Source organism: Mobula hypostoma, chromosome X2 (assembly GCF_963921235.1).
Source record: "Mobula hypostoma chromosome X2, sMobHyp1.1, whole genome shotgun sequence".
In the NCBI taxonomy this organism is placed as follows: domain Eukaryota; kingdom Metazoa; phylum Chordata; class Chondrichthyes; order Myliobatiformes; family Myliobatidae; genus Mobula; species Mobula hypostoma.
This window is the reverse complement of record NC_086129.1, coordinates 21,868,440-21,892,046: the sequence shown is the minus strand read 5'-3', so window position 1 is coordinate 21,892,046 and position 23,607 is coordinate 21,868,440. Positions and strand designations below refer to the sequence as shown.

The window sequence follows — 23,607 nt, the reverse complement described above, 5'->3', positions numbered from 1 at the left end:
GCTGAATCTTCAAAAGATCAGCATTTACGGTATAATGCATTTGGCGCTGGTTTGGCTTGTCCAGAATTTATTGAATAAGGATTGATTCTTTGGCTTGAAAATATTGGTACTTCTAGTTGCTTGAAGTGTTGTGCACATTTAAGAGGCATTTAGACAGACATTTAAGTAGAAGGATGCAGTCCTAATGTTGTCAAATAGGATAAGTGTAGATCAGCAAAAAAACGGTTGGCATGGAGATAGTTTAGGAATGAATAGTTAAATTAACTCTACCAAAAAGTCACTCAGCTATTTTGGGAGTGGTGCCTGGAGCGATGGGGAAATAGAAGAGTGCTGAAATCTTACTTCACCATTTACATTGTGGGGAATCGCAAGTAGTCTATTGTTCCTCTGTGGCAAATTTAAATATAGAGTGAGATGACCTTCCTTAACATGTGGAATAACTTTAACATGAAAATCTCTGCCATAAACTATTGAACCCAGCTATTTTTCTGAAAGGGAATTTATTGATAGGAAACCTCAGAAGAATGAGATTAGTCTGCATTTGATATTGAATGTTTTGGGGAACATGTACAATGGTGGGATTAGAACAGCTGGCTCCCTTAGGTACAAACACCTTATAGGCCAAATGGTCTGTTTTGGTGCAGGAACAGTTGCTGTTCTATTACAGTCTTTATGTAACAGCCAACCAATGAATAGAAGCCAGATACATTCCTGAAGGCTTAACATGAGTGGTTATGGCAGGATTAAAGAGCTTTGATCTGATCTGTTAGCTGTGTGTTTACTTTCTATAAGTCTTTACTCATTAATTATAGAATAGAATTATTGGAGGCTAAGAAGCAGGCCACTTGTTCAGACGGATTACAAGGAAATAGAGGGCAATAACAAAGGCTTGGATGTGAAAAAAAAACCTAGCTTTCTGTTACTTTTTTTTTAACAATTCTAAGACAAAATCTGTATTTCTTGGCAGAAATAAAGACCACAGTTATATATCCAGCTACAGAAAAGCATATCAAGAAATATTTGCAGCAGCAGATGCACCTCGTCAATGAAACAGCAGATGACTACAGAACCATTACTGCTCCTTACCTTCAATCCCAAACCTTCAGTGTTCAGGTATTCTGAATTTCAATAAATAAATTCTGCTTTCTCCTTTCTCAAAGCTCTATACCTGACCTGGGAAGGGGTATACAGATACTGTCATTGAGGCACATTTTGAAGATGTCCTCACTGGTTAGGAGTATTGTGCTTGTGATGGAGTGACTGAATCTGCAACCCTATGAAGCCTCTTACAATCCTGTGCATTGGTGCCTCCATACTGGACGGTGATACAACCAGTCAGAATGCTCTCCATGGTACACCTGTAGAAATTTACTAGTCTTTGGTATTTGACATTTTCACCCTGGGGAGATAAGATTCTGACTGTCTATCCTATCCATGTCCTTCATAATTTTACATACTTATATCAGCCTGTAATGCTCCAGAGAAAACAATCCAAGTTTATGTCTTCTCCATATAACTGATACTCTCTAATCCAAACAACATCCCAGCGAAACTCTTCTGTCCTATAACTCCTGTTTAAAAAGTCTAAAGGAACGAGGAAGATTCGGATGTGATTGATGTGAGTTACCCACTTCGCTTAATATGGCTTGGCGAATGTTAAAGATGAATGGAGCATGAAACCAAAATTCCTTAAGCTAACTATTATCTAATAATCAGAGTTTTGGAAACATGCCTATCCAGTTAATTAACATAGGAAATGGTTCATTTTGCCGTCTCCAAGTTCCTCTTGATTGTTTATTTTTTATTTAGAGGTGCAGCACAGTATCACCTGCGCCACCCAATTAACCTACTAACCCATGTGTCTGTGGAATGTGGGAGGAATCTGGAGCACCCTGGAAAAACCCATGCAGTCACAGGGAGAACGTGCAAACTGCTTCCAGACAGTGGCGGGAATTGAGCCCGGGTCGCTGGTGATGTAATAGCGTTGCACTAATGGCTATGCTTACTGTGTTTTTTCCACCAGTAGGATTTAGTTCAAAGTACATTTATTATCAAAATATGTATACATCATACAACCTTGAGATTCACCTCCTTACAGGCAGCCACAAAACAAGAAACTCAAAAGAACCCATTTAAAAAAAAATGGCTGACAAAGTAATGGGTGAGTGTGATTGGCGATATCCTCAGTCCTTGCTCTCTGTTAACAAACACGACAAAGTGAAAAGTATCTGATCCATGCTTTCACATTCATCCTATATTTCAAATTGATTTTTAGGGAAAGTCTTATTCATTGTTTCCCAGGCCCTGGTCTCTCTTCACCAAAATCTCAATTCTCATACTGTTTTGTTCCGCAGCAGTTTTCTAGTATCTTTCTGTGTTGCATCCAAGTTTTACCAGGTTGAAATCTGTACATAGGCTACATTTATTTATTGAAATTACTTTTAATGAAGCTGTGTTGCAGCAGATATAATAAAGACTACGAGCCAAGCTACAGAGTAGTTTAATTGGGCAAAAGTCCCAGACTGAAATAGAATCTTTTCAGGAATGTTTATTTTGCTTGATTACAGGCATTGTCCATTACACATTAAAATATATTTAGTGTGTTCTTCACAAGATATTAATTCACATTTTCCTTCCTCTGATCATATTTGCTTCTCTTTTATTCTGAATTTTTTAAATTTAATATTGGAATGCAGTACCAAAAGCAATAGCAGTTCTTCGGGATCTTTCAGAGGCAAACATTCTTTATGTGTGAACCGAACAAGTGACTATTGGCAGGACGTTCAATCTTTAAATAAATATTTATTGTGGAGCAGTAATTGATATAGGCAAAGAATACAGGTTTTTCACATGATTACGATGCAGGAACAGTGATGTTATGTCTAAATTGGGAAAATCTCTCTAAGGTGGGACTGATGGGACATTGAAGCCGAGCCATCTTGGTGACAGAGGTCCGTGATATTGGTGAATTCTGTTAAGGGAGCTTGTTTGGTTGCTGCAATGATCCTGGATAGGAAAGAGTAGCTGTAGAGTCTCATAACAAGGACAGTGTTCAAGCAAAGACTGCTTTCTGGATATTCTTGAAGTTCCTAAGCATCTTATAGAAAGTACATCAGTGTAGACTTTCCGCCATGCCAAAATATTTTTACAGGATGCAGAGGGAGACTTCTGGTGTGCCTTACCTTTATAATCAGAAGCACGAACATGGTAAGCTTCAGGTCACTAGTGATCCTCAAGAACACTAATGCTGGGTTTAATTATAGTCATAGACCTTTTGGTCCATCAAGTAAATACCAACTATTGAGGATCCATTTATATTAATCCTATTTTTATTCTTCCCATATCTGGAATATTTGTCACCCTGCTAGACAATTATTATCCTGTTAGGTGATAATTGATTGGCTAATTAGCTAATTGGTGATAACCAATTAAAAAAAAGTTAGGGTCAAACATGGTGGCCATTGTTGGACAAGGTCAGTGTTAGAGCTGAGGCTTTGGCTCAAGAGAGTTCGGCAAGAAGTGGGGGATGCTAAGGTGAGGTTCTATTAAGGTCTCATTTTTTCCTTTATTATTGCACAGGTAGAGCAGTGGGAATGGAACCCAGGGCAGTGATGCGCTCCTCTTGCATGATGTGGGAAGTCAGGGAGAACTCCAATGTACCTGATGACTACACCTGCAAGAACTGCCCCTTATAGACAGTGTTAGGGAATTGGACCTTCAGATCATTCAGGGGACGATAGATAGGAGTTACAAGAAAGCTGTCACACCTAAGTTGCAGGTGGCAACTGAGTGACCATTGAGAGGGTCCTCCACTGGTCAATATATATAGTTTTAGATAGTGTTAGGGTGACCTACCAGGGAAAAGCCACAGTGGTCAGTGGATTCATTAGTTAGAACGGACAGGAGGTTCTGCAAATGAGAACAAAATTCCCACAAGATATGCTGCCTCCCAGGTGCCAGGGTCAAGGTCAGGGTCATCTCGGACTGAGTCCATAGCATTCTTAAAGGAGAAGGTGAGCAGCCAGAGTTCGTAGTATACATCAATACCAATGACATAGACAGGAAAAGTGATGGGATGCTGCAAAGTGAATTCAGGATGCTAAGTTTAAAGACAGGACCTCTAGGCTGGTGATCTCAGGATTGCTACTCATGCCACATGCTAGTGAGGTAAGAAATATGAAGTCAGTGTAGTTTAACATACGGCTAAGCAGGCGGTGTAGTAGGGAATGCTTCAGATTTTTAGATCATTGGGCTTTCTTCCAGGGCAGGTGGGATCTGTACAAGCAGGATGATTTGCACCTAAACTTGAGTCGGGCTAATATCCTTGCAGGAAGGTTTATTAGTGCTGTTCCAGAGGAGGTGAGAACCAGAGTGGCAGGATGTAAGTGGAGTGGCTGTGGGGAAAGTAGATTTTAAGACTACAAGCAAAGATGGATACCTAAAGGTTGAGCACGGTAGGACAAATGTTCTGAGTTGCATCTACTTCAGGGCAAGGAGTATTGTATGTCAGGTAGAAAATCTGGCTGAGTAGTGCCGTAACAACAAACTCAATGTCAGCAAGACCAAGGAGCTGATTATCAACTTCGGAGGAGGAATCCAGAGGTCCATGAGCCAGTCCTCATCAGAGGATCAGAGGTGGAGAGGGTCAGCAACTTTAAATTCCTCAGTGTTATTATTTTGGAGGAACTGTCTGGGCCTGGCGCATAAGTGCAATTGAAACAAAAGCACGACAGCACAAAAGACTTCCTTAGTGGTTTGCGTAGGTTCGGCATGACATCTAAAACTTTGATAGTGGAGAGTATACTGACTGGTTGAGGATGGGAAGGTAATGGACATTATCTTCATTGACTTTAGCAAGGCCTTTGACAATGTCCCACAAAGGAGGCTGGTCCAGAAGGTTAAGTCGCGTGCATTCAGAATGAAGTGGTAAACTGGATCAGCAAATTTATGGTTGACACCAAGACTGTGGGGACATCATGGACATTGAGGAAGCCTATTAAAGCTTGCCAAATTATCTGCACCAGTTGCGAAAATGAGCTGAAAGTTGGCAGATAGAATTTAATGCAGATGTGTGATGAGGTGTTGCACTTTGGCAGGACAAACCAAGGTAAGGCTTACACTGTGAATGATAGGGCACTGAGGAGGGTGGTAGAATAAAGAGATCTGGGAAAAACAGATCCATAATTCCTTGAAAGTGGTCTTGCAGGTAGATAGGGTCAGAAAAGAGCTTTTGACACATTGGCCTTCATAAATCAGGGCATTGAGTACAGGTGTTGGGATGTAATGATGAAGTTGTACAAAACATTGGTGAAGCTGAATTTGGAGTATTGTGTGCAGATCTGGTCACCTATCTACAGGTCAGATATCAATAAGCTGGAAAGAGTGTAGAGCAAGGGTCCCAACCATTTTATGCTAGGAACCAATATCATTAAGCAAGGGGTTCGTGGAGAAAATTTACAAAGATATTGTTGGGACTTGAGGACCTGAGTTAGAGAAAGGCTGAATAGGTTAGGATTTTATTCCTTGGTGTGCAAGAGAATGAGGGGAGATTTGATAGGAATACAAAATTATGAGGTGTATAGATACAGTAAATACGTGCTGTGTAAGGTTGAGTGAAACCTGAACTAGAGATGCAAACAACAGGAATTCTGCAGATGCTGGAAATTCAAGCAACACACTTCAAAGTTGCTGGTGAATGCAGCAGGCCAGGCAGCATCTCTAGGAAGAGGTACAGTCGACGTTTCAGGCCGAGACCCTTCTCTCAGCCTGAAACGTCGACTGTACCTCTTCCTAGAGATGCTGCCTGGCCTGCTGTGTTCACCAGCAACTTTGATGTGTGTTGCCTGAACTAGAGATCATAGGTTATGGGTGAAAGGTGAAATACTTAAGGGGAACCTGAGGGGGATCTCTGGTGGTGCGAGTGTGGAACGAGCTGCCAGCAGAAGTGATGTGTATGGGTTCAATTGCAACAGTGTAGTTTGGATAGGAACATTGATGAGAAAGGTATGGAGGGCTATGGGTATGGGTAGATGGGAATAGGCCAAAAAACAGGTCAGCACAGATTGGATGGGGCCAAAGGGCCGATTCTGTACTGTAGTGCTAAATGACATTATGGCTCTAACAGGTTCCCCTTTATCTTCCTTCTAGCTTTGTTCCCAAGAAACTATAAGAAGTTTGTATTCTAGCAATCCAAGAGTTCCTAGTGCAGCCACAAGAAAATCTGCCCCTTAGACTTTTCTGGTTTTGGCAGTAGGCCTACTTATAGATCATAAGACATAGAAATGTGAAATAAAATTATGTACTTTATTGTTTAAGTGTCTATTTTTAAAAGACTGAGAGAAGTAAGTTCATATATATTAATGACTTGGATGAGGGAATTAAATGCAGCATCTCCAAGTTTGCAGATGACAGGAAGCTGGGTGGCAGTGTTAACTGTGAGGAGGATGCTAAGAGGATGCAGGGTGACTTGGATAGGTTAGGTGAGTGGGCAAATTCATGGCAGATGCAATTTAATGTGGATAAATGTGAAGTTATCCACTTTGGTGGCAAAAATAGGAAAACAGATTATTATCTGAATGGTGGCCGATTAGGAAAAAGGGAGGTGCAACGAGACCTGGGTGTCATTATACACCAGTCATTGAAAGTGGGCATGCAGGTACAGCAGGCGGTGAAAAAGGCGAATGGTATGCTGGCAATTATAGCGAGAGGATTCGAGTACAGGAGCAGGGAGGTACTACTGCAGTTGTACAAAGCCTTGGTGAGACCACACCTGGAGTATTGTGTGCAGTTTTGGTCCCCTAATCTGAGGAAAGACATCCTTGCCATAGAGGGAGTACAAAGAAGGTTCACCCGATTGATTCCTGGGATGGCAGGACTTTCATATGAAGAAAGACTGGATGAACTGGGCTTGTACTCGTTGGAATTTAGAAGATTGAGGGGGGATCTGATTGAAACGTATAAAATCCTAAAGGGATTGGACAGGCTAGATGCAGGAAGATTGTTCCCGATGTTGGGGAAGTCCAGAACGAGGGGTCACAGTTTGAGGATAAAGGGGAAGCCTTTTAGGACCGAGATTAGGAAAAACTTCTTCACACAGAGAGTGGTGAATCTGTGGAATTCTCTGCCACAGGAAACAGTTGAGGCTAGTTCATTGGCTATGTTTAAGAGGGAGTTAGATATGGCCCTTGTGGCTACGGGGATCAGGGGGTATGGAGGGAAGGCTGGCGCAGGGTTCTGAGTTGGATGATCAGCCATGATCATAATAAATGGCGGTGCAGGCTCGAAGGGCCGAATGGCCTACTCCTGCACCTATTTTCTATGTTTCTATGTTTCTACACTATCTTTTGTTAGGTAAAATAAAAGCTGAGCATTTTTTTTCTTCCATTTATGGCAGGTTAATGATTCCACCTCCTTCATAAATAGTCTTCCATTTGTTGCCAGAATGCAGAAACCACTTGAGGGTAATGAAGGCTTATTAACTTCCACAATTTAGAAGTCCTCTCAATTCCTCACGCCTACCAATTGGTAGCATCAAGCTGTCTCAGATAATTTAGCATTTTGTGTGCATGAAAATATACAGATATAGAATGACTTCTTTAAATCTTCTGGTCAGCTCTCCTAAACTAATTTCTGTATTTTATTTCAGTGGGTGTACAACATTCTGGAAAAGAAGGCAGAAGTGGAGCGAATAATTCATGAACATCCAGATCCAAAAAATGGTTTCATTCTTATTCCAGACTTCAAGTGGAATCAGAAGCAGGTAGGATTATGAATGGGATGCTATTTGTTTAGTTTTGGGATGTCAGTGATCTACAAAGTCACATTTATTCTCCATCCTGGACTAATCATGAGCAAGTGGGACAGACAAACCACAGGTTTGAAGGCTTCTGTGTTCTAACATTATAATCTGGTAGCAGAGCCTTTGTTTTATAGGTGTTAAGGGTATGGCAGCTTATGAAACATAAAGGCCTAGATATTTTACTGCATGCAAATGAACGCAGTAAATTGGTTGCAATGTGGAGCTAACATTTATTTTAGGTGTTACCATGTTCCCCAGTGGAAAATGTTCTGTCTGGGACCAAGATGGACCAAATAGATCCTGAGACCATAGAACAACTATTTGAACTTGGGGAAAGGCCACTAATGAAGGTAACTGGCAGGAGAAGGACTTGGAGGGAAGGTAGTATTTTCTCTGGGCTCATGATTTCTTAATTTAGTGTGGTATCTGGAATACAATAATACTGTCTGTTATGACTGTCCAAGCACTGATCTACTGTAAAAACCCATCTGGTTCATTCATGAATAAATGTTTGTCATCTTTAGGCAGTCTAGATTATGTGCTACCCTCCACCCATCAGTTGACTCTGAACTGGTTTCGAAAATGATTGAGTCTTTCAGTGATGTTACATTCCAAAAATAATAGTTTGACCATAATAAAATCTCATTTGTTTAAATAGAAATGAAACACAGTTAATACTGAGAATATGTGGAGAGAAAAACAACATTTTGGCTTAATAGCTTTTTGTTGGAACTGATCTCCAGAGGCATTGAGACCAAGTTGTAGAAAATGAACCAAATTATTTGTACTAGACTTGAAGAGTAACATTTCTTAAGGTTCTTTGCAGAACCAAGTAGGAAATCTAGAAATTAAATAGTTAAATCCAGATATTGACCAAATAGAAACCTTGTATATGTTCAGATTCCTTATTTGGATAATCATTTGCCAATCACACTACAGTAGTACAGGTTTCCCCCGCCATCTGAAGGTAGAGCGTTCCTATGAAATGGTTCGTAAGCCGAAATGTTGTAAAGCAAAGAAGCAATTACCATTTATTTATATGGGAAAAATTTGTGAGCGTTTGGAGACCCAAAAATAACCTACCAAATCATGCCAAATAACACATAAAACCTAAAATAACAGTACCATATAGTTAAAGCAGGAATGATATGATAAATACACAGCCTATATAAAGTAGAAATACTTTTCCACAATCATTACTGCACTGTTCTCCGTAGCGAAAATCTCGCCCACGTGCCGTTGGCAGAAAATCTCACGCAAGCACTGTTGGCAAAAACACGGCGCAAGCGCTCTCCAGTAACCTTCATGCTATGAAGCTGCCAAATCATACCAAATAACACGTAAAAATACACAGCCTATATAAAGTAGAAATAATATATGTACAGTGTAGTATCACTTACCGGAATTGGTTCAGCGCCGAGCACACTGATGATGGTGTGTTAGACTGAGTCGTTGCAAGTTGGATGGTGCAGTGGCCCCCACCCTCCAGGCCGCCGACAGATACCGAACCGCGAAGCATGCAGGGATACAGCGGTAACCGTGAGGCATCCAGCACACCTTTAAAGAAAAAGCCAAAATAAACATGCTAATTAATTACGTGTCAGGTGGCACCTAATTAATTAGCATGTTTATTTCGGCTTTTTTCTTAAAGATGTGCTCTGTGCCTCCCAGCTACCGCTGCATTCTCCACGAATCGCGGGTTGTGGGACACTGGGGTGTCATCTCGTCATCTGTTTCGATTAGAGCAGGCAGCTCATCTTCTCCTATGACTGCCTGCCTCGCTGTCGAAGGTCGAGGTTCGTTGTCTGCTGTGGTTTATGCGGAAGGCTTGCTTGACTGCTGAGCCTCGTGTATTTTTCTATCACACAGTTCTTTGTAAGCACTCAAACCATCCTGCAAATATCCCCTAAACCGACGTACCCTTTCAAAATTAAAGTCGTACTTTATCATTGCAGCGAAAATCTCACGCAGTTGCTTCACGTTCAGTTCCTGGACGACTTCACTTTCGGTCTATTCGCTACTGTATTCAGTTTCAATTGTTATCCTTTCCTCTTCCAATTGCATCAGCTCTTCATCTATCAGTTCTTGGTCATGGGAGGCCAAAACCTCTTCAACATCATGTTCGTCAGCTTCCACACAAGCCAAACTCACTTAGTCCTTACTTCGTTCACCACGATCGAAACGCTTAATTATGTCTAGTTTTACGCTAAATGTAACACCCTTACGAGCTCTTTTAGGCTTTTCCAATACCTTAGAACCCATCTTGCAAACGGCTGCTCACAGTCACGTGTTTAAGCAATGCCGGCGAGAATGCAGTTTCGAATCCGGGGGAGAGTGGCTGCTCGGGGCGTGCGGCGCGCTGCCTTTTATCGCGTGCTGATTTTCCCCGCGCGCTGCTTTTTTTTCGTAACAGTGAAAACACCTTCTGAAAGCGAAAACAGGGAACTAATGTAGGTCTTTCATAACAGTGAGGTTTCGTAAAGTGAACGTTCGAAAAGCGGGGGACACCTATATAGGTGCAAATAGAAACTATGAACTAGTTGCCAATAATACCTTAGAGTTAGTAAAGTCGTTGTCCAGTGGTCAGTGTGTGCCTTGCATCCTATACTATGCAACGGGGAGCTATACTCTACAACCGAGGACCTTTGTCACCTTGGTTGACTGCACGTTATTTTAACTACTGTCTTACCACAGCATCCACCCCCCCACCACCTTTTTGACAATAAAGGACAACACAAATCTTACTAAGTTCAATAACACAGAGCCTCTGGAACTCTGTGACAGTTTCATCAGGGACAGTTGGCTGTTGGTTCATTATGTCAGTGACTACTCTGTGGCTATCACTCAACAAAGTGATCTCAGGCAAGAGAAAAACATATCACAACGAGCAGCAATAGGCAACAGTGGAGCTGCCCCAACCTCCTAATATGGAGTAAATCCAGTTAAAGTTCAAGATGCAGTTCAGGGATATACAGTACCTTGCATTGGCACCCCAAATTACGAATGTATGAGCCCTCCAGAACACACCCAACAACTTGACCAGTTAGTATGCGACACAACTAAGACGAAAAGTGCTAGGAGCATTAGAGTCATGAGTTAGTTCTGTACTTAAGCAGAAGACAGACCTACAGACTACCCAAAACCTATACGCGTAAAGATCACTTAAGGTCACAGGCAGTACTGATCAAAAGGTCAGTTAGTCAGACCTTGTCATCAAATTCCTTCTGGCCACTGGTTCCTGGCCCTGTGGCACCACTGTCTTAATGTGTAATGTGTGGATATATGTCAGTGAACCCCCTTTTACCCTGGGCGTCTCAGGCAATGGCTCATTAGCCCTCGCTGGCAGTCTCCCAACTCAGCGCTAAGGAAACCCACTGTTCTCTAGCCTTGTATGTCTAGGGTACACACACTCTGGTTCCACCAAATCTGAGAGATTGGGATGTCTCTCCCACCCAAGCCCCGGTTTGTGTGGATGCTGTGTGATTTGCTGCCCTGTTATGTTAAAGTTGAATCTGAATAAAACTCAGGAGACCCAACTTCTTATAGTTACCACAGTTTATTGTGCATCTTCCTGCAGGAGTTTGAGACCCAGTTGTCAGAAGGAAGGCACGTAAGTACTGCCACCATCCGACAAGTGGGCCCACTCCCTCTGGTTACAGCCGTATATTTATACATAGTAGGCCCCATACATTACTGTTGCAAGATGTCATTTGAACTGGTACGCCCACCAGGTCTGTTGGTGAGAAACTTAGTTACAGATAAGAGAGTCTGCTAGATCAGGGCTTAATTACAGATTGATGTGCTGTCCAGTCCTTATCAGTTATTCCCTTTGCTAGGCCCTGACTTAATTACAGATGGATGTTTGTTCCTGTCCTTATCGGTGAGTCCTCCTCCCCCTACTCAAACGAGGGTACAATGTACAATGTTATCAAACTCTCAAGGTCTCTCTGCAAACCAAGGGAGAACTAGTATAAGCTGGTTTTAGCTAACTGCCGAAGACTGAGTTTACTTCAGTTCAAAAATTCCTATTCAGTCCCAATTATTCTTTTAGCCAGAGATTACATAGGTTCAAAATGAATTTTTTATATCCTCAATTCCTCATTCCCTCCTTTTTTTATCATTTCATGATAACTCTCAGGGCCCAAAGGTTACACGGCTGAAGCAGCTAGTCACCAGTGGCCACAAGCATCGCAATACAAGAATGACAGCAATTGCAATAAGTACAATACTTCCATAATGCAATAGCATACCACCCCAATGTGACCTCCGTCCTATGTTATGAATCTTTTGTATTTCCTGGGTTATATGCTCAGAAAGGGACGACATGTTACTATCATGTCACTCGGGTACGTAGGTACAGCATTCTTTCCCCATAATGGCGCATGGCCCTCCTTTTTCTGCCAGAATGAAATCAAGGGCCATCCGGTTCTGTAGGACTGTTTGCCAGATTGCAATCATTTCACTGGATATTTCTGTTACTTGGGCCTGTGTTTCTGCTCTTGTCAGGGCCCCTGCAGTATTGCTGGCCAGCTTCTCAAGTGCTGCAGCCAAATTGATTATCTCTCGTGGATTCCTGGCTACTCCATAGGAGGGAAAAGTGATCATCAAAAGTCGCTCAGTCTCAGTTATTCCTCTCCGCTGCCTGTTCCGATGGAGGTGATCCTGCAGCTGGGCCATGACTGTCAGAAGGGGTACTAAATATGCTTGGTAACAACAGCCGGTCCACCCTTTGCTGGGACTTTGCAGATCCTATCTGTTGGCAGTTTTCCTTGGGAGTCATATGTATGCCTGATTTCCACCCACCCAGTGGGTGCTATTTACTGGTTGGGGAGGGTCTGCAGTGGTATAGGTGATACAGTTGCTATTTCCCAGAAAAAATGCATCTTCCCCTCCCTGGAAGTTACAGTAACAGGTGGTATTTACTACTCCACCGCTGGGCACCTGCAGGTATGGCCAGGATGCATGTTTCCCAGTGTATGAGGTTCCGTTTGGTGGGGGCCTGAGATACCATCCCTCAAAACACTGACTGCCACTGTCATCCCTGACTGGACTACAGTTCCGCACCTCATTTCCCTGGGTGTTATTTGAGAAAGCCCAGGCTGAGAGTTCCTGACTCTGGTTAAGTGGGATTACTGACATTGGAATCATAGTTTTACCATGCTGCGGAATTTTGGTGCAAAGGGATCCGTATGCTCCATGACCGCTGGACTAAGTGTGTAAATGTAGGAGGGGACTATGTTGAAAAATAAATGTGCTAGGTTTTCTAAAATTGACTCCTTCTATCTTAGGCCACGAACTTATCAATCACCCCTCGTATTTCCCCATCTCTTCCCCCAGGGTATGCATATCCAATTTTGCTGGTAGACTTTCTGGGAGCAATGGTACACAAGATCGTGGTCCCCAGGATGTCCTCATGGGCTGTCCATAAAATATTTCAGCTGGTGACAGCCCTGTTTTCCCCTGTGGGGTAATCCTCATGTGGAATAGGGCTAGCGGTAGGACCTTCAACCAAGTGAGTCCAGTCTCCGCCGTTAATTTGGCCAATTTACTCTTCAGAGTGCCACTGGCTCTTTCCACTATGCCAGCGGCCCGTGGGTGGTGTACACAGTGGAATTGTTGCTTGATAGCTAGTTCGTTACATACCCCTCGTTTACTTTCGCCACAAAGTGTGGGCCAGTGTCAGAGCTCATCATCTCTGGTAGGCCGTACCTGGGAATTATTTCCCATAATAATACTTTCACAACAGTCATAGCAGTATTATTGGTGTTTGGAATAGCTTCAGTCCATCTACTAAACACATCTATAATAACTAAGCAGTATCTATAGCAATGTACTCTAGGCAATTCAATAAAATCAACTTGTAGACACAAAAAACGTCCACCTGCAAGTGAGTTGTACCCGGTGTGCAGGGTACAGGTTACCAACCATTCCCTCCTTTCCCAGGTGTCTACAATTATATATATAATTGACCAATATCGGTAAAAACTGTGTAGCAACACAAACCTGTCCCGCTGGGGTGATCCAAAGACCTAGATCAGGGTCTTTCTGGCACCCCATCTGGGACCACAGTTTGCGCTCCTCCTCAGAGGTGTTCCCCTGAAAGTACATACCTCCTGCATGTCTGGCGTACCCGTTCTGCTTAAGTCACAGAGAGTTGCTTGACGGGAACCCAAGGGGACTACAACTACCAATGATTGTACTGCACTCTTCGCTGTCTCATCTGATAAAGCATTGCCTTTAGTGACCCGGTCGGACATGCAGGTGTGGGCTGCACATTGAATGATAGCCAAAACTCGAGGTAGCTGTCCAACTGTGAGTAAGTTGTTTACAAAGGTGGCATTACTAATGGGGTGGCCAGAGGAAGTCAGGAGTCCCTGATGTTCTCAGAGAGCCCTGGAGTCATGTGTAACTCGAAATGCATAATGGGAGTCTGTGTAAACGTTCACACTTTTGTCTGTTGCTAGGATACAGGCACAAGTCAGAGCAAACAGCTCAACTTTCTGGGCGGAGACAACAGCTTCAAAAGAGGCCTGCTTAATTACTTCACTGTCCGTCACTATCGCATAGCCAGAATATCATTTCCCTGCTGGATCCACAGAGAGCTTCCATCCTCATAAAACGTTGCCTCAAGCTTGAGGGGGTATTGCGGAATGTATGGGAGAGTCTGTCCTTCTTTCACGGTGATCTGGTCGGGGGGCAGTTGGTGTGGCCGACTTCATGGCCTGAAATTGCCCAGAGATGGGGTACAACGTCGTGGGTTCAGTCAATATTAAAAGAGTGTCTTACCAGCTATCCCGTCTTCACCTCAGACTCCTTCCAGTATCGCAGCTGGCCCGCGGGCAAGTCTTGCCAGTCTCCCTTGGTGCTGGAGGCTTGTTTTGTCAGGGTGTAGGCAATGAACCCGAGGCTCTTTTGCTTGAACCCAGGGCAAACCCTAACGGTGATACGGGGAGCCACCAGTCCTGTCTGTCGCCAAAGGAAATCCGGAACTTCGGCCACTAATGCACTGCCCTCTTTTCCTTTAACCTCTCCAATCACCGTGACTGGGAACTTCTGTCCCTCGAGGAGTGCATAATATTGGCTTTCCTCAGTGGCACACCCTGTAGGGTCATAGCACAGGGTCACATGGGGGTCGACCGCTGGCAGAGGGGGTTCAAACGAAGTGGAGTCCAGATTAAGTGCCCACCACTGGTGGGGGAGGGGGGGCGGGTCAGAAACTGGGGAAGCTGTCGGTTGTTCACTAGTCCCGGGTGATCCCCTTGTCTGTGCATAGAATCTCAACTTCCAACGGACAAAGCAAGTCTCTCCCTGCTAGATTACACCTCAGACTGGTGGTGACTGTAAATGAAACCTCACACTGGTTCCCCTGGAATTCCACCTGCAATGGCTGGGTATGTGAATACATATGTTCCGTGCCTTCAAACCCAGACAGAGTGATTGTAACGTCCGATAGCTGGAATCCCTGTTCCGATACTATTTCCAGATCGAGAGTGGATGTGGTTGCCTGCATATCAATCTTAAACGGAATTGGAATTCCAGAAACTTGCAATATTACATTGGGCTCTTCCTGAGGGGTGGTACTCACGGTAGGGAGCATCCTTCCTTGTCAATTTCTAAACGGGTCGTTGTCCCCACCTGTCCCTTGGTAGGTTTTTGTTCCCATGGGCACCTTGCCCTCCAATGCCCAGGATGTCCACAATTGAAGCACACCCCACTTGGTCTGGGGTTGGCCAACCCCCTCCCCCCCACCACCATACCCATTGCCTGTCTGTGATATCGGTCGGCGTGGTGGACCAGACCTACCATTCCTAGAATCGTGATGGTTGGGTGGAAGTTGTTGGGCTAGCATTCTATGGCCAATCGGGAAAATGATCCCAGTTCTGATCCCCAGATATAGCCCGCTTGCGTCCTCCCCACTGAACATATTCACCTTTAATATTAGTTCCCTTTGGGGTTGATCGGGATTCGAAAGCCGGTTCCCAATAATATGTCAAAGCCCGTCGCATTTGATTTCGGTCATTGTCAGGCCAATCCATATTATTTGTTTTAATCATGTTGGCTCACTTTGTTGGTAAGCATTGGAGCAGTAGGGCATTAAACTGGGGGGATGGATTCCCAGTATTAAAGGTTTGGTCTCCTGCGAAAGTGTGGTAGCAGGCCACAAATCGCTCCCAATAGTCTGGTCCCGGTTCCCCAGGCTTAGGTTTGCATTCAAGTACTTTAGTGATGTTTACAGGTTGCTGGAGAGCCCTTTCCAAGGCTTGAGTAATCTGGTTAGTCTGTTCATTCTCATTATGGTTTCCTGTCTGTAACTCCTGATAGGTTTGGTATCTTAATTCTACCTTCTATTTCCGCCCCTCATCAGCTGAGAGAATCATGCAGCAGAGACTGAGTAACTCTTGTGGGGTCACATTATACAGTTGTATGGTACTGTGGATCTACTGAGCAAACTGTGCTGGTTTTTTTCCTACCTGGGGCCTGATTCATGATTCATTATCATTTCTTGAGGCTTCCAGGGTGCATACACAGGAATCACGGAGGGCTGTCCCTCCTCCACTGCTCGTGGACTGGGCAACATCTGCGTGGGCAATTGTCTTGGTGGAGCCGTTAACTCTGGGGTTTTATTGGATTCTTCCCTCCCCATTTGGGAACAATCCTCAGTATTCCCTTTATGGATCTCAGGATACCGGGATCTCCCCTTCCCTGCCGCCGCTGATTTACCCGAAGGTGGGGGGGGGGTACGGTGGGTGCCCACTCCTCATCATGGTCACTGTCCTCAAACAGGGTTGGTATGCCAGACATGGGTTTGGGATCCCTTGTTTCCCTATTAGTTCGAACTCCAGACTGACGTTCCTGCCATTCTCTCCTATCTAGGTCAGCCTTGATTAGCTTACGTTGTTTTTCCTGCTCTCGCTTTCGGCGCCCATCCACCCATTCACGCTCCACCTTTAGCGTCTCCCAACTTTTTGGCGTTCCTTCTGCAGTACATACCTCGATCCCTTTGTCACATGCATTATTCCTCCAACTTGCTAATAATGTACTGTTCCACTTTACATCTGCCTTTTCCTCCATTCCTTTATCAACAATTTGCACTTATTTCCACAGTTCTTTTTCCATATCAAATTTAGTGCTTGTTCTCATGAGGTAATATCCCAGGTTCCCCCCCAGTGGTCACATTTTGTTCCCCAATTTTTTATTCAGCGCTGCACTCAACATTCGCAAGTCATTTTCCTTGTCCGGAAAACTCTCACACATATTGTGTGGGGCTGTTCCTGGCCCACTCGTATCAATCGACTGCAATTGACCCATGTTCTCTAAGTAATTTATCTGGCAGGAAGCCTCCTGCTCAATTAATAAATCAGATAAATTTACCCGACTTGGCACCTCCTGCCCAATTAATAAATTTACTCGGCTTGGCACCTCCTGCTCAATTGATAAATTGACCCGGCACAAATGCTTCCTGCCCAATTAGTAAAATTTACACGGTACCACCTCCTGCTCAATTAATAAATTGACCTGGTACCGCCTCCTGCTCAATGATTAAATTTGCCTACCCTATACGAGTCTCCCAGCAGATTCTTTCCCGATCCCGTCAAGGGTGTACGATCAGCCTTAGGCGAGGGACTGTGCCTCCAAAGGAACTAACGGAGAGCGACAAAAGGTAAAATACCTATTGGGCACCCAGTCGGTCTCCACAGTCCCCAGAGTGGTCCAGCCGCTTACTCAGCCTGTCTGCTTGGCACCCTCTCTGTTGGGATCCTGTTCGTGACACCATATGTTAAAGTTGAATCTGAATAAAACTCGGGAGACCAACTTCTTATAGTTACAACAGTTTATTGTGCACCCTCCTGCAGGAGTTTGAGACCCAGTTGTCAGAAGGAAGGCACGTAAGTACTGCCATCCGACAAGTGGGCCCACTCTCTCCGGTCACAGCCGTATATTTATACATAGTAAGTCCTATACATTACTGTTGCAAGATGTCATTTGAACTGGTACGCCCACCAAGTCTGTTGGTGAGAAACTTAGTTACAGATAAGAGAGTCCGCTAGATCAAGGCTTAATTACAGATGGATGTGCTGTCCAGTCCTTATCAGTTATTCCCTTTGCTAGGCCCTGAATTAACTACAGATGGATGTTCATTCCTGTCCGTATCAGTGAGCCCTCCTCCCCTTACTCAAACGAGGGTACAATGTTATCAAACACTAAATGTCTCTCTGCAAACCAAGGAAGAACTAGTATAAGCTGGTTTTAGCTAACTGCTGAAGACCGAGTTTACTTCAGTTCAAAAATTCCTATTTAGTCCCAATTATTCTTTTAGTCAGAGGTTACATAGGTTCAAAATGATTTTTTTATATCCTCAGTTCCTCATTCCCTCCTTTTTATCATTTCATGATAACTCTCAGGGCCCAAAGGTTACACGGCTGAAGCAGCTAGCCACCAGTGGCCACAAGCATCGCAATACAAGAATGACAGCAATTGCAATAAGTACAATACTTCCATAATGCAATAGCATACCACCCCAATGCGATCTTTCAGCCAGAGGTTACATGGGTTCAAAATGATCTTTTTATATCCTCAATTCCTCAGTTACAGCTCGTCAGCAGGAAATAACATCGCAGACTGCATACAATTAAAGAAAGTATATTTATAATAATAACTTAACAGAAGTGTTGGTAAGGAAAAGAAAAAAAAAACAAAAGGGCCCATTTTAATTAATCAGTCAAATGTGTACATGTTGGAGCTCAAATCTTCCAAAAGTCATACTGATCGATCCTCATTTAATCTCAGGAGAAGTTAGATGCTGAAGCAGTTTGATGAATCTCATGAAAAGAATAATGAAGCTACTTGAAAGATAAAGGGGGAGGAGGGAAGACAGAAAGAACAGACAAAGGTAATGGTGTCTGCTTTAGTGGCTAAAAATAAACTACTTCAACAGCATATGCAATTACCATCAGAATCTGAGGACAAACTAGATGATTATCATGCTCTGTACCCTGGCCTCCCTCAATCATAATCCCCCCCTCCCTCGCCTGCCCCTCCCCACTCTTGCCTCCCCCTCCCCCCTCTTGCCTCCCAGGTTACAGGTTTTGGAGCTTGTTGATTAAAACTGAGCTGTAGTCAATAAACAGCCCCTGGTGTAGGTATTGCTATTGTCCAGGTGTTCCAAGGCTGAGTTGAGAGACAGTGACTTTGCATCTGCTGTAGACCTACTGTGGGGATAGGCAGCAGGTCAAGGTCTTTTCTTAGTCAGGAGTTGAATCTATCTATGACCAACCTCTCAAAGCACATCATCACAGTGGATGTGAGTGTCACTGGGCGATAGTCATTGAAGGGGCTCACCCTACTCTTCTTGGGCACTGGTACGATTTTTGCACTTTTGAAGCAGATTGGAACTTTCAGCCACAGCAGTGAGAGATTGAACATTCCTGCCAGTTGTACGCACAGGTTTTCAGAGTCCCACCAGGTACATCAGGGCCTGACGCCTTGTAAGGACTCACCCTCTTGAAAGTTATTCTGACATCGGCCTCCTACGTCAGAGTTCGTAGGTTCACCAGATGCTGCAGGGATTCGTACAGTTGTAGTTTTATTCTCCCTTTCAAAGCATGCATAAGAAGCTCATCTGGGGGTGAAGCATCACAGCCATTCATGATGTTAGCTGTTACTTTATAGGAATTAGTGGCCTGCAAACCTTGCCAGAGCTGACGTGCGTCCGGTTCCATCTCTAACCTCAATCAGAATTGTTTTCTCACCCTTAAAATAGCCTTCCATCGGTCATATCTCGTCTAGTTCTGGATCACTGGTCTTCAATGCCACCAATCTAGCCCTCAGCAGACTAAGAATCTCCTAGTTCATCCATGGTTTTTGGTTTGGGTATGACAGTAGTTCTCGAAGCCGCACACTCATCCACACACTCTTGATGAAGTTGGTGACTACTGTGGTGTACTTATTCAGACTCAAAGATGAATCCCTGAATATTGTCCAGTCCACTGACTCAAAACAGTCCTGTAAGCACTCCTCAACCTCCTGGACCTTGCCTTCACTGTCCTCACCACTGATGTTGTGGTCTTTAGTTTCTGCCTGTATGCTGGGACTAGAAGTACAGACAGGTAATCGGACTTTCCAAAGTCTGGGCATGGGATGGCATGGTAAGCCTGAATGGTATGGCCTATGGAATGATGGTGCATGGGATGTTGTCCTAGTCCAGCTTGTTCTTCCACCAAGAAAACACTTTAGGGCAGCACTGAGTGAACACTGAGCAGCACCCGACGGGAGGGGGCAGCTTCCAACCCAGTGTGGAATGCAACGTACCCACAGAGGCCTCTACTCTCTCCTACCCCACCTCAGTGTCTTCTGTTCTGGGCAGTTGCAATAGGCAACCCTGCGGTCTGAGGGCCTAGTCCTCACCACAACCGAGGCAATGCAGCTCCCCCACTGTCATTTTCGCCAGTATTGCAGTGTTCTACATTACCAATGTCCAACAGGTTCCTGCAATCACAAGAAAAACATCCAAGACAGTCACTTGCACCTTTTTTTTTGGTCCGCACCTCGTCACAACAACAACAGTACGTACAGCAAGTCCAGGCGAGAACACAACAATGATACGCAATAAGTCCAGCTCCATCACTATCAAGCAACTCGCTGATGGGGTTGGCCTGCAGTAATTGATGTTCTGGATAACTAGCAGTGTCTTACAATTGTAAAAAAGACATAAAGGACGAAAAATTGCACCTTTAGTTGGACCCGGAGAGGCTGCTACAACTGAACATGCTGCCATCTTACCAGTTTAATAAGTTGCATTGAAGAATTGGTTATCAGGTTATCATAGAACCACAAAATGGTAACAACACAGAAAGAGACCACTTAGCCTATTGAGTCCATACCACCTCTATGCAGTTTGTAGTCCTTCTCCCCAAAGACCTGGCTGCCAAAGTTTGGATTTTTGGGTAAGAGGTGCTTAGCCTCTATATACAATCACAAAAGATATAGACAGGGAGCAAATTACTAAGCTCTGGATTGCACTGCTAGGGCCGAAAGCGGAGGCACATTCAATTGTGTCTGGAAGGGAATCTGCAAAAGCTCCCCTTTCAGAAGATTCCCTTCCAGACACAATTGAATGTGCCTCCGCTTTCGGCCCTAGCAGTGCAATCCAGAGCTTAGTAATTTGCTCCCTGTCTATATCTTTTGTGATTGTATATAGAGGCTAAGCACCTCTTACCCAAAAATCCAAACTTTGGCAGCCAGGTTAATGATAGCTTACCTTTCTGATGGTTCAATGTATACATTATTGTTTCATGTACAAAAATATTATATAAAGCTACCTTCAGGGTATATGTATAAGCAGTATATGTAATGCATTTGGGATAAGGGGTGCTCCGCATGTACTTCCATCATATCCCTTCTCAGGGAACAGCCCCATCCTCTCCACTGAGCCCCATCATGTAGCTAAAGCCTTCTCATCCTAGAATCATTTTAGTAGATCCTCTGAGTTGGACACAGTTGACCAATTGTGACCGAATCAGAATTTCATAAAGGTTCATCATTACCTTCTCAGAATCAGGTTGATCAGTATCAGTATATAAAGTCTCAAAGAGAGTGTGCGCTACTTGATTTGCTATTATGGAATGAGACAGGACAGGTGATAGAAGTTTATGTAGGGGAAAAATTTGCATCCAGTGACCACAATGCCATTAGTTTCAAAGTAAATATGCAAAAAGTTAGGTCTGGACAACGGGTTGAGGATCTAAATTGGATACAGTCCAAGTTTGATGATATCAGAAATGATCTGGCAAATGTGGATTGAGACAGGCTGTTTTCTGGCAAAGGTGTACTTGGTAAGTGGGAGGGCTTCAAAAGTGAAGTTTGACAGTACAAAGCTTGTATGTCGGAATCAGAATCAGGTTTATCAGCATGTGTCGTGAAATTTGTTAACTTAGCTACAGCAGTTCAATGCAATACATAATATGGAAGAAACAAACAAACAAATAAATAAATAGATCAATTACAGTATACATACATTGAATAGATTAAAAATTGTGCAAAAATCAGAAATAATATATTAAAAAAAGGTGAGGTAGTGTCCAAGAGTTCAATGTCCATTTAGGAATTGGATAGTGGAGGGGAAGGAGCTGTTCCTGAATCGCTGAGTGTGTGCCTTCAGGCTTCTGTACCTCCTACCTGATGTAATAGTGAGAAAAGGACATGTCCTGGGTGCTGGAAGTCCTTAATAATGGATTAGTTTAGATTATGAGGACACGCAGTCCTCTTTTATTGTCATTTCGAAATGCATGCATTAAGAAATGATACAATGCTCCTCCAGTATGATATCACAGAAACACAAGACAGACCAAGACTGAAAAACTGACAAAAACCACATAATTATAACATATAGTTACAACAGTGCAAAGCAATACCATAATTTGATAAAGAACAGACCATGGGCACGGTAAAAAAAAGTCACAAGGTCTCTCGAAAGTCCCATCATCTCACGCAGACGGTAGAAGGAAGAAAACGCTCCACGCTATGAACCTCCAGCGCTGCAAACTTGCCGATGCAGCACCCTGGAAGCACCCGACCACAGCCGACTCTTGAGTCCGTCTGAAAACTTTGAGCCTCCAACCAGCCGTCCAACACTGAGCACTAACTCTGCCAAGTGCTTTGACCCCGGCTCCGCCATCAGGCAATAGGCAAAGCTGAGGATTTGAGGCCTTCCCCTCCGGAGATTCTCGATCGCACAGTAGCAGCGGCAGCGAAGCAGGCATTTCAGATGTTTCTCCAGATGTTCCTCCATGCTTCTTACGTTTGTCTCCATCAAATCAGAATTGTGGACAGCCCCTACTTAACAAATACAGATATCATTCCAGAGCGGCCGCGTGCGCTGCGTTGCGTCGCAATCTTCTCCTCCCCCAAGGATGCTGCCTTTCTGAGACACCGCTCCTTGAAGATGTCTTGGGTACTTTGTAGGCTAGTACCCAAAATGGAGCTGACTAAACTTACAACCCTCTGCAGCTTCTTTTGGTCCTGTGCAGTAGCCCCCCCACCACCCCCCGCCCCATACCAGACAGTGATGCAGCCTGTCAGAATGCTCTTCCACGGTACATCTATAGAAGTTTTTGAGTGTATTTGTTGACATACCAGATCTTTTCAAACTCGAAATGAAGTATAGTCACTGTCTTGCCTTCTTTATAACTGCAACGATATGTTGGGGTCCAGGTTAGATCCTCAGGGATCTTAACACCCAGGAACTTGAAGCTGCTCACTCTCTTCACTTCTGATCCCTCTATGAGGATTGGTTTGTGTTCCTTCATCTTACCCTTCCTGAAGTCCACAATCAGCTCTTTCGTCTTACTGACGTTGAGTGCCAGGTTGTTGCTGCGACACCACTCCACTAGTTGGCATATCTCACTCCTGTACGCCCTCTTGTCACCATCTGAGATTCTACCAACAGTGATTGTATCATCAGCAAATTTATAGATGGTATTTGAGCTATGCCTAGCCACACAGTCATGTGTATAGAGAGAGTAGAGCAGTGGGCTAAGCACACATCCCTGAGGTGCACCAGTGTTGATTGTCAGTAAGGAGGATATGTTATCACCCATCTGCACAGATTGTGGTCTTCTGGTTAGGAAGTCGAGGATCCAATTGCAGAGGGAGATACGGAGGCCCAGGTTCTATAACTTCTCAATCAGGATTGTGGGAATGATGGTATTAAATGCTGAGCTATAGTCAATGAACAGCATCCTGATGTAGGTGTTTGCGTTGTCCAGGTGGTCTAAAGCCATGTGAAGAACCATTGAGATTGCATCTGCTGT

General features: G+C 44.0%; 1 protein-coding gene across 1 annotated transcript in view; it reads left to right on the top strand.

The window, feature by feature from the left end:
* The window catches only part of dcps (decapping enzyme, scavenger), a 106,610-nt gene that overhangs the window by 69,905 nt on the left and 13,098 nt on the right, over positions 1–23,607 (top strand). The window contains exons 3-4 of the mRNA XM_063038246.1: positions 968–1,113; positions 7,646–7,759. Of these exons, the coding sequence (XP_062894316.1) occupies positions 968–1,113; positions 7,646–7,759 (260 nt within the window). The remainder of the gene's footprint in view (positions 1–967; positions 1,114–7,645; positions 7,760–23,607) is intronic.